This window comes from Nicotiana attenuata, chromosome 4 (assembly GCF_001879085.1).
Source record: "Nicotiana attenuata strain UT chromosome 4, NIATTr2, whole genome shotgun sequence".
In the NCBI taxonomy this organism is placed as follows: Eukaryota; Viridiplantae; Streptophyta; class Magnoliopsida; order Solanales; family Solanaceae; genus Nicotiana; species Nicotiana attenuata.
The window spans coordinates 9,514,371-9,526,111 of record NC_031992.1 but is presented as its reverse complement, the minus strand read 5'-3'; the positions used below and the strand labels follow the sequence as shown (position 1 = coordinate 9,526,111).

At 36.0% G+C, this 11,741-nt stretch overlaps 1 protein-coding gene across 3 annotated transcripts; it reads right to left on the bottom strand.

Moving 5' to 3' along the window:
- LOC109224963 (phosphatidate phosphatase PAH2-like) lies at positions 1,404 to 11,469 on the bottom strand. Of its 3 annotated transcripts, none has more exons than XM_019389541.1 (11): positions 8,516 to 11,469; positions 7,953 to 8,257; positions 7,749 to 7,822; positions 6,389 to 6,473; positions 6,011 to 6,097; positions 5,843 to 5,915; positions 4,852 to 4,895; positions 3,940 to 4,074; positions 3,761 to 3,859; positions 1,989 to 2,108; positions 1,404 to 1,793 (listed from the first exon to the last, which is right to left on the bottom strand). In XM_019389541.1, the coding sequence occupies exons 1-10, from the start codon at positions 10,491 to 10,493 to the stop codon at positions 2,061 to 2,063; spliced, it is 2,928 nt and encodes a 975-aa protein (XP_019245086.1). In that variant the 5' UTR covers positions 10,494 to 11,469; the 3' UTR covers positions 1,404 to 1,793; positions 1,989 to 2,060. The 3 variants fall into 3 exon arrangements, with proteins under 3 accessions (XP_019245086.1, XP_019245087.1, XP_019245088.1); XM_019389542.1 differs by having other exon boundaries at positions 7,953 to 8,110; XM_019389543.1 differs by lacking the exons at positions 1,404 to 1,793; positions 1,989 to 2,108; positions 3,761 to 3,859; ... (1 more) ...; positions 4,852 to 4,895; positions 5,843 to 5,915 and having other exon boundaries at positions 6,049 to 6,138.

Sequence of the window (11,741 nt, the reverse complement as noted above, 5' to 3'; positions counted from 1 at the left end):
TCACTCCATGAATACAGTCGAATACACTCGAATACAACAACTGATTAGACTGGACTTCCCTGATTCACGCCTATTTTTGCTACTGTATTCATGAATACAATAGCTTAAATACATCAAATACATCTTATAACCACATAAAAGGTATCTATAATTCGTAATATAGCAAATGGTATCTATAGATGGCTAATTACTACTAAAAGATAGTGCTTTATGAAAATTTCTCTTAAATTTAAACAGTTTCAAGTACTAAATCTAGTACTTAAAGCCTTCATACAGAAACATTACTTCAAATGCAGGTCCAATACATTTGCATCTATACCCAGTTTTTGGGTCTCCTTTTAACTTATACCCGCTTTGCAAAAAAAATTACAAGCGTACCCACTTTTCGAGTAACTTCAGACATACGGGCCTGAAGTAGCAAAAATTTATGTCTGAAGTTTGAACTTCAGAATGTTTTGCCTGAAGTGTAGCCTTATCAAAGCAAAACTTTAGATATTTTTGCCTGAAGTTTGGCCTGACTTGCAAAAGCAATCACGCAAACTTTAGTTCATAGTGCAACGGCAAACTTCAGTGCAATAAAACTACAACATGTTTTGGCTGAAGTTTTTGTTTTGTAATTGCTGAACTTCAGCATTCTAGGAGCTGAAGTTTTGTTTTGTAATTGCTGAACTTCAGCATTCTAGGAGCTGAAGTTTTATTTTGTATTTGCTGAATTTCAGCATTCTAGGAGCTGAAATTTTTGTTTCATATTTGCTAAACTTCAGCATAACTTAAGCCAAATTGTGCTGAAGTTTTAATTGATTTTTTTGATAATGTTCTGAAGTTATTTTTCAATTCTGCAGCCCTTTTTTGTCGTTTTCCTGTAGATGATATCATAAAGCAAGGGGTAAGCTAATTCCAAGAGATCGCGAGAGCAACTATTGTGTATAATAAATTTCACATGCATGTGGCATTCTTGTGGCAAGTAACTTGGAATAGAGGACATGTAGTAGTCAGTTGCTGTTGTATGTTTAAGAAGGATGGATCAGGAAAAGACACAAATCACACCTACTTGGAGTTTTATTTACTCGTCCTTCAACATAGAATATGGTAGTTGATAAGATTTAATAAAAACTTTACAGATTCAATCAATAATACTTATACAAAGTCTCATGTGTTTGAGAGAGAAAAGAAGAAGAGGAAAAGAAGAGGAGGAAGAAAGGAGCGCATAGGTCACGAGGAAGAAGAGGAGGCATCTGAAGTTGTCAAAATTAGGGTATAGGTTAAAGAATTTTAAAAATATGGGTATAGGTTAAATATGAGCGACCAAATAGGGCGCCCTGTGCAATTTTTACCCTCATATGTCTCATTCACAATTCAAATAATGTATGCATCATTAGCATCATACTCTACAGTCAACGAACTATCACAGGCTAAAAACAGCTTTTCATATAAATAACAATTTGCTATAACAGTTCTGCTCATTATAAGCTAAAGTTTCTATAAATGACTGAACTACTACAAAAAAATACACCTTCTCAAGAACATATAATACTACAACAATTTACAAAGTTCAACTCGTCCTGAAGGAGGAGCGACGTGGAACCTATTTGTATTTTCCTCCCATAATTATGTATATACATGTTATGTCCAAGCAAATCGGCAAGCCTATGATTGATGAGTACAATATCGGAAAATTGACTATACGATTTTCTTCCTCCAGGATGAGCGTACAAAATATACAGTTACAATGAGCTTGTCTGTGTTCTGTCAAGCACATGCTAGCTATTTATAGTATGGACTCGAGCCTTTTGCTGCAATTAAAAAAAAGAAGTAAAACTATATACATTAGACCAGAGATTGAGTTTTGAATCTACTCTTACGCCTTGGCAAATAAAATCCAGTAACTTCAGTTGTTCTGACTTTGGTAAATGATATCTTTAGCATGCAGACAGGCTATCGCTTAGAAACAAGAATGAGTTCAGAGTTAAAGCTTGAATGACAGTTACCTGAATCTTTTCATGGCCGTGGGAGTACCACCCTTGAATCTCAAAAAATAGTTTAGGATGGACTGCTAATTTTCAATCGATAGATGGAAGTCTCCAGAAATTCCACGAATTAAAATCCTCCTGAAGAAAACCAAAAATTGTTGGGCAAGAGTAAGGTTTTGCTTTTCAGTCAGCATTGGATGTATATCAGAGAAGCATTTACATGGTAACACATATAGCACCTAAGAACTCATATCCCAAAAGAATATAGGATGCAATAACCAACATTAACACCCTGATTAAGCTGTGTTAAAGTGTGTGACTATCTTATCTAAAAGCTTAAGTTGTTAGAGAGAGCACACTTTTATTTACTTAATTCCCTTCACGTTCGGGCTTGGTTCTTTGTCATTGGCCAAGCGCGTGGAAATTATTTACCTCTGCCTACTCTATACCATGTGGAAATGTATGACCATCTTATCGAAAAGCTTAAGTTGTTAGAGAGCATACTTTTATTTACTTAATTATGTCCAACAAGCTGCAACCTAATTTACCATTTACAAACAAAAAACAAACAAAACTTTCCTCAACCAATATTGGATAACCTAACACCTCCGCACATCCAGCACTAAACATCTGGAACATGAATACTATAATATGAGGACCCAACATGGGAAAACACAACAACGACAGGCCTGGCTCTGATACCATATTAAGAAAATTGACCTTGGGCCTAACTCAACCGCAGAAGCTAGGTTGTGTGATGAGAATTGTCCAAAACCAGACAAGGAGACAACCTATTCGCTCAACCAAGGGACACTCTAACATTTACATCGAAAGAATAGTTTAGCTTCAGCTGAAAATGTTGGTACTTTTACTATCCAGCTCCATTCTATAGTGAGATAAGCTAATTATCCCTTATTTGATTTAGATATTTTAAGTTTATAAACAAAAACATGTCCAGCGAAGCGAAAAGGACTGAGGTTCAAAGCTCTTGACTATTCAGTTTTCTTTACTCCGTAACATGGTCGTAACTTTCTAAATAAGATTTCAAGTTTCAGCACTATTAGGCTCCATGACCTGCAAAAGGATGCAACCAATTATCTCTTCCAATTCCTTAACTATTAGACTTTTCATGTTGGCCATAAAAACTTTCCAGCCAAAGGACTGTCCTAAAGTTTTACCTTTTTACTTTCTATGTTTGGTTCAATTATTGAAACAGAATTTTATCCTACAGACAGTGTTCCAGAAGGGGACACACTTAAAAGTGGGTGTCATCCAAAAGAATTAAGATAACGATGATACAACAACTATGCCTCAATCCCTATCTCGATAATAGTAATAATCAGCGGAAAAAAAAAATACTACAACGACGCTGCAGACAGAGAGGGGCACACCAAATGGCTGCTACTTCGCTGCTGGACCTTGCACAACAGATATTCTTTTGAAACAGAATGATGATAAGTACAGAAGTTTCAGCTTCCACAGAAGACAAGGAAGATCACTTGAATGTAGTGAACCTACTCTATAGTCGGAACCTAACATAAATTTAGAAAAGGTTTAAGTCTCTAAATAAAGAAAACTTTGTTCATGACCAGACAAGATGATGAGTCGTTAAAGTGAACGTCATGACGAAACTGACTCTTATACTCCACTTCAAGAAATTTAATTACATCCTTCATCTCTTTGCAGATGAGAAAAAATTGAAGCAAGAGATCACATACTTCTCTTTACTCTACACATGCTTAACCAGCCAATAATCATTCATATAAAATATGAAAAGGGAAAAATCCAACCTGCTCACATGAGGACATGGCTGGAAACATGCCATTGACAAGACAATGAAGAGAGGTATATGATTTTGTATCTATGTGGCGATTTACAACAATTTGACCCTGTAGATTATAAAAAGCATCATCAGAAACTTTCCTTAAAAGTTATCTGCAACAGTTGACGGTAACAGTTGTTTACATACCTTTGGATTGATGGTAAAGATTTTCCCTTTAGGTATTCCAACCTTGAGGTAGCTGATCTCATCCGTGTGTCTATTTCCAAAACCAGCATAGAAGGGAAAGGGATTCCTATCAGGAGGGAACAATGCTTTTACATCCTGCAAACTCGAAAGTTAACAGGTTATCAATCTGCAATTGTTGCCATAGATATAAGATAAATTGCTCAAAGTTAGTAAATATATTTTCTGCGGAGCCAGTAATTTAGATACTCCTTAACCTCAAGAATTTGCATACTTCATTTGTTCCCACGGAAAACCCATGATAAACATAAAAATAAAACAAAATACAGGAAAAGAAAAAGAAAGAAAACCTTTCTTGCGTTTATGGTAAAAGATGTTTCCCAAAGTTTCATGCTTTCTCTTATTAGCTATTATATCCATCTTGCAATTTATTTCATTAAATACATTTTGATGTTTCTGCACAGCCATATTTAAGTGCAGCATGCCAAACAACCCAACTTCTCATCACCTTAAACAGCAGTAAGATCAGTTAAACAGTTACCACATCCCAGTGTATCGACCAACTGGTTTAGACATTTTAAGCATTTGGAAATCTGCTAGTGTAAACAGTGTCGTCGAGCATCAAAATTCAAAAGCACTAAATACCCATCTATTTCTCTTTCTTGGGTTGTATAACATTTACATGTCAGAACTCCCTTAAGCTAGAAAAAACACAAATTGGACTAAACATAGAATTAAGTCGTCTTTATTTCAGGAAAAACACAAAAGTATACTACCCAATGCAGATCATCGAAGCAAAAGTCTGGAAGCCTCCCTAGCCTCATGGCTTTGGAAGACGTGCAAAACTTTGTTTGCTTAATAAGCTAAAAGTTCTATTAAGAAAAAAAGGAAGCAAATCTGAATCAAGAAACTGACCTCTAAGCAAGCGATTTTGAATTCATGAGGAACTCTTCTAACCACTGCAAAAGGTACAAGGGTAGATGCATCTCTCAATCATAATATTAGCAACATTTGGAGCATTTTTAATTACTGGAAGGAATTACTCAATATTTAGTTACTCAATCCAAGACATGCTGCAAGCACGGAGTTAAAGTTACAATGCCGAAAAAATAGCTTCTTTCACATTTTATGTTCATGCTGTAGCAAAAACATGAAACAGCAGCCAGTGAACCAATAATGCGTTTTGCATGAAACCAGCAGCCACTGAACCAATAATGCAGTTTGCATTCTAAATGCACGTTATTAATAATACAGTTTGAGGCACGTTTCCGGAAATAATAACTATCTTTCCTTTTCTATTGCGAGGTAATTGTCAACGGTAGGATAGTTAAAAATCGCCAAAACAACTAAAGAAATAAAAAGGACATAAGAGCATGAGAGTGCGAGAAAGGTCAGAACATATCCAACAATTGATCGATCGTATATAACTTCCAGGCATCTTTACCATGTCCACTGAAGTAGATAATTTCGAAAAAATAGTTCTTACCCCTTGAATATATTCCCTCTTCAAGTGCACTTAAATAAAAAATCATATAAAAGTGGGAGCAGCCATCTAAGCGCTCTGGCAGTAAGGAAATGCTTTTCAGAAACATGGGGTAGAAAGAGTTGGGTTACGGTGCAAATACGCTCATCAAAGAGAAGCAGACACAGACAGTAAGCAGAGACAACAGCTTACTTCTACTTCAATGCTCTACCAGCATCCCCAATAAAAATTATACAAGGATAGAAAGTACAACGTGGTATTATATTTAGTCTGACCAGATGAGAATGCATAGGCTTGTTTAATTCTAATAATCATGATAATAAGAACATGCTCAAACAGAATATTTGCAACTCAATGGGATGCATAGTTTGCAGCAGCGAAAAACAAACTCTTCATAATAGAAAGAAAGGAATAACGGGTGACCTTCTCGAAATAGAGAAGGGAAAATTCCATCAGGAGATGTAAGAACTGGTCCTTCCGGTAATCCCTTTCCATTCTGAAATTATCAACAAAAAAAAATGAAGTCAAATAAATGAATGAGAAAAGAAAATAAGTGATTACTTAAGCCAAATTTTCTTTTCATCAAACTACCTGCATAAGCTTAAACAGGAATTGTCTAGTGAGATAGGCCTGTGAAATAGCACGTGCACTTAGGAAAAGCAAATGATATCCATTCTCCTGCAGCAAAGAGGATTGTCTAGTGATCATGCACTCTTATCCTATAATGAGTGAGAAATTGAATAATTTATTTACATAGAAGAAGTGTAGAAACATTTCGAGCCTGAGAAAACAGAGGAAAAAGGGCAGAAAACATACTCCCAATATATAAGAACATTCTTAAAGTAAAATCCGGGATCTAATGACAGATTACTTGCCAGAACTACAGAAGTGGCAGGATACCTTCTAACACCTAGTCTGAATAAACCTCAAGAAAAGGGGAGAAGAGAAAACAAAATGAAGTATACGGACCTTGATAGCAGAAAAAAGATGTGCAACGCCTGTGTGTGACCAGTCCATCCCAACCAAAGGCATGAACTGCCCTAGAACATCAGATCTGTTTAATTGAGAAAAATATCACACATCAGATATTCACACGGGAAAGGAAGGGATATTACCTTTGGTATATAAAACATTTATAGTGTTTGTCATATATCAACCAGCTCAAACAGAAGTATACTCTTCTCGTTCACTAAGGAACCAAAGAGTGGACCCAACAGAAGTTTTAAGAGGAGAAAAGAAACCAGTATAACAAAGTTTGGACCCTAGAGATCTGATCGAACAAGTTGAAAAATGTAAACCAACTTCCACTTGTTTCAATATATCGTCTCAGTTTATAGATATTTCCAGATAAAGAATGAATCAATCAAGAAGAGTTGTAATCCTTCCTCCTTTTAAAAGGAACACTTAAGAATTAGTAGAAATGAGGGCAGAACGAAACAAAAGATAAGGGAGGGAAAATTTGCTAGAAATGACAGGTTTTGTCTGTTGCTATTCCATGTTTTGATGGAAAGACACAACATAGAATCTTAATCAAAAAATTCTACGGCTCAATCTAGCTGATCTAAAAGTCAGGAGGCACGCCAAACTTATCAATTATTTGCTTGAACTCAGCTAAATCGCACCCCTACTGGAGTCCAATAAAGAAGTACCACATCCTTCATTTCCTTCTTTCTGATAACTATACACACTTTAGGTTGCACCACCAAATAATCTCTATTTTCCAGTAGAATGTTTCAATGTCAGATGGTGTAAAGTATGGGTGTTGTTACATGAAAATTTGGAAGAAGTTTCCAAATTTGGTGTCCAAATTCCATATTGAAGGTTCCCTTTTTAAAAGATAAATTCTCACTCGTACCAAAATGTCCACTTCATATCTAACTTTTGACCGTTTTTCTCTACAATAAATTATAAATTGAACTCTATTCTTAAATCTGGTTTATGACAATCTATGGGGAAGGGTGAGCGCTCGGCTTGTGGAATTTTCAACAGTTCCTGGTGCATCATGTTAAGAGGCTCATCAATTGAGAACATATCACATCCAACGCTTAGATTGTTGGACATGGAAGTGAATCACAAAGTTAACAACATGTAGAAAGCAATTTACGGCTAAAAATGTACTTACTAAAGTTGATGATTGGACAAGACGATTCCTACTTATCCAGAAAAAAGAAAAATAAGAGATTTTTTTTTTTTTTTTTTTTGATAATTTAGGATAAGACAGATTTTTGTAACAGAAAAAAGTTGGCATATCTGACCTGTAAAAATAGATATTGAATAATAAACACCAAGGCATCCATTCATAAATCTATAGTAGAAATGAATCAATTACCTAGTAATTGTTCCATCAACATCAGATATTACAATCTTTGAGTCCCATCTCCACAAATATATACGTGCATCAACCTGTGAAGTATGCATCTCAGACAAATTATAATCATGGAAGCATTTGCACACACAGAAAGACAGATGTAAAGTTTCTTGAAATTGCTCAAACACAAAAGGGGGATCTTTAAAAAAATTCGCAGCAAATGACCTGCTGTGTTCCCAGCATCGCAGTCGAAAATGTGAATACAACTATATTCTTTCCTTCCTTCAGATTCAAAGTGGCCAGCTGTTCAGATGTTGGAGTGGTTAACATTATTTTCTTCTTAGAAATCCTTGGCCTGGGCACATCTTTTTCTCTGTCACCACCTGTGTTATTTGAAATATTTTTAACATCAGAGTTTACATCTTCATCCACAGACGAGCCAGAACTTTTCTGGCTTTTTGATCTCTTAAAAGGAAAAGACCATGATCTCCAGCTCCTATTCGATAAATTATTGGATCTGGCATCTCTTTCTGTAAAGATTCATTTAAACTCGTCAACAATTATCTTGCCTAATTTATTGGTCCAGCAAAGAAGCATAACACCACTCAGATCTAAAACAAAAATAAGCTTCAAGTGTCTCAAGGTAAAATCACAGTTTGACTGATGAAATGAGAAAAATTATCTGAAACTCAAACTATACACAGCGTACACAAGTAACGAGTAGAAAAAGCATTATAATAAGCTTCAAAATATTTTAAAAAAAGGTGTACATTTATTTTTTCTCTTACCAATTTCTGGAGTGGCTGAAATATTTTGCACCTCCTCTGCGACCTCAGCTACTTCTATTGTCTGTAGTACAATTGATGAGTTTAGGTCATCGGGGTTAGAAGGCATATCATTATCATGAGACCACATATTGGGTAGAGATCTGCTCATCCACATAACTTTGTTATTCTGAACTACTACAGGAATGTCAACGTTGCTTGATACAGTTTTGAGTTTTCTTCCATCTGCAACAAATAGCAGATCACGTTGGATAGACTTTTCTAGAGCAAGACCAGACTCATTCCTTGGGACTAGATAGTCTTTTTCCTTATAATCTGACGAAATGGACTCTGCATATCTGGCAACCGTGTCACCACAATCATCAATGTCACCAAAGAGAAGCTGCTCTTCCTCCAAGCTTTCTGATGAAGGAACAGTAAGTGGGACCAAACTGCCGCTGTATTCATGAGGATCACCCAGAGCCTCTGAAGAAGAGAGAGGCAAAATCCGCCCAAAATCTGCTTCTGCAGCAGAGCTATTCAATGAGCCGCTCTCACAGACCAAACAATGAGTGGTTGAGTTTGCACAGATTTTGTTGGTTAACTCCTTGAAACAGTTTTCATTTTTTTCAAATCCTTGAACATTTGAAGGATCCTTTTCAACTAATAAATCCTCTTCTGGTTGAGAGTTTCCCACTGACATTAAATCATTCACACTGAGAAGTGTTTGGGGATGCATACAAGCTTCTAGATCACGAGAAGCACACAAGTTTTGATTAACTTGTTCAATTGAAACATCCAGCACTGCTGTTGAGTTCTCTTCAGTTTCAATTGAAACATCCAGCACTGCTGTTGAGTTCTCTTCAGTTTCACAATAGAAAAAAGATTGGACCGCAGCAGCTTCATTTTCCTCCTCTGAAAGATGGTTAGTTGCAAAAGAATCGTGTTTCTCAAGCTCAGCGGAGTTCACAACTTGTGAATTGGAATTTGCAACCTCAGATACAAATGTCATACCCCTGGCATCATGATCAGCATTAACTATGCCTGGGTCACCACCGTCATTAGAACTCTTTAAGCTTTCTTCACGACTATAATGTTCACCACCTTGGACAACAGTTGACACTCTTGCGGCATTCTCAGATGCTGAAAATAACACATGTTTACTAGCTTTCTTGACAGACTTCTCTACAGCCTGAAAGCTCAGTTGATTACCATCATCCTTCTCACGAGCAGACTCACGGAAATCAAGATTGTCTAACTTGTTATCATGTGATGGAAAACTCGTATCACTTCTTGTGTCATTAATTTGCAAGTCCTCATCTTTAACACCCTTTGACATATCTTGGGCAGAAATTCGTGTGGCGTAATCTCTACTGTACCTCTTGGGGGTCAGATTAGTAGACCACTTCATTTCTAAGAGATCAGCTGCCATTTCAGCACACTCCAACGAGTCTGCCCTGATAACACTGGCATTAGTGTCTTCCTCAAGAGGCCTGTCATTCTTCATCGACTTCCTCCCAAATACCCGGCCTAAAATCCCAGGTTTTCGGGAATTAGCCCTCACCAAGACATCCTCACCGCTCACATTAATCTGAGTAACTGAAACAGAGTCAACAGCATCATAATTGCAACTCTTTGATTTTGTTGGCCGCTTACTACTCGTTTGCCCATCAGTATCCTCACCCGAGGATGAAGTAGAAAATAAAGAATCTCCTCCATCTTCTATATCCAGCTCCTTTAGAAAGAAAGCTTGTCCTCTATTATCTAAATACATATGAAATCCCGCTTCAATGCCATTGACAGTTATATGAACCACCTTTTCTTTCGCCTTCAAAACCCCTTGAAACTTCCCAAACCGAACATACCAAGGAGAGGATTTAAAACTACCATCGGGTTGCTCCACCACTATGATATCTACAGCACCACCAAATGGATGGAAAGTCCCAGAAACACTACTTACCCCTCTCCCAATGTAGCTACCTATCCTCCCCATAGTATTCATTTTCTTAAACAATATGAATAAGTGCCAAAGCTTCCACTTTACACTGTCTTATTGCCACATCACAAATCACAACCCCAATTCATCAAAGATTGTATTTTTTTTAGCTCAATTGCTACATTTTACTCATCACATCCATTAATCTTCAAATCTTTCCCACAAAGATCCAATTTTTAATAGTTTCCCCAATCTTTACTGTCCCCGGCTTATTTGAATTTTTAAGAAAAAGGATCAAAGAACAATACTTGATCAAAATTCAAAGACTGATCAAGAAAAGAATCTGTCTTTGTTGGGAAAAAGGCAGACAAAAAGAAGAAAAAACTAAAAGGGCATACACATACACTACAACAATTGCACAAAATTTGCTGAATACCCAGCAAATCAAACAAAAATACAGTAATAAAATGGCATCAGAAACTGAACCCAGCTCAAAATTCAGTGTTGAGCTGATTAGGGTCCCAAATCAAGAAAACCAAAAAAAAGAATACAAAATAAAAAGAAATCACAGTTCAGAACCAATAACCGCCAAGACTTTAAGTTGAAGAACAGTTGGCTGGAAAAAAGCATATTCTTTTTAATATGATCCGAATGTGCTTCTGTTATAATCATTTGACACAGTCCAATAAAACGACACCGCCATTTGTGTCTAAAAATTTTATTACTTATAATTATATACAGTCTGACCTGTATTTACGTAAATGAATACATATATATAACGTGTAAGTAATGAAGAATAACATTACAGTGTGAAATCAAATGGGTTTTTCTGTAAAGACAAGATGAACTTACCTGAGAAGACACTGAACAGCAAATACAACGTTAATGTTTGGTACATAGTACTAGTAATTGATTGATATTTTTGCAGGATTTACAACATTTGGAGAAGCAAATAAGATCTCTACATGTGACATTGACACGTCAGTTTTGAATTCAATGAGGGACTATGAGTTAGTTGGGAGACTTCAATTTGGGGCTTAAAATTCTCTGCCGCATTTATTTTCCTTTTCTTTAAACTATTCCATCCAATTAAAATAAGAAGGTTTCAGTTAAGCCAATTTTTTGAATAAATTTTTTGGAAATATTGTTTACCCCATAATTGAATAACAATTAAATTTGTATGCGGTTTTAAAAATACATGGTTTAATTCAACACAAATAATTAAGAATATCAGATAAATGAATTAGAAACAAATAAGCGATCAAACCAATTGCAAATGTTATGACCAAGCCTGAACTTAGATTAAACAATGAC

Bases quoted from the DNA above. Each gene is read 5' to 3' on its own strand.
- LOC109224963 (XM_019389541.1), bottom strand. From the start codon at position 10,493: ATGAATACTATGGGGAGGATAGGTAGCTACATTGGGAGAGGGGTAAGT. The intron at 3,860-3,939 runs GTATGTAAACAA...TATAATCTACAG, and splicing joins TCTTTACCATCAATCCAAAG to GGTCAAATTGTTGTAAATCG. The intron at 2,109-3,760 runs GTTGGATTTTTC...GGTTTTCTTCAG, and splicing joins CCATGTCCTCATGTGAGCAG to GAGGATTTTAATTCGTGGAA.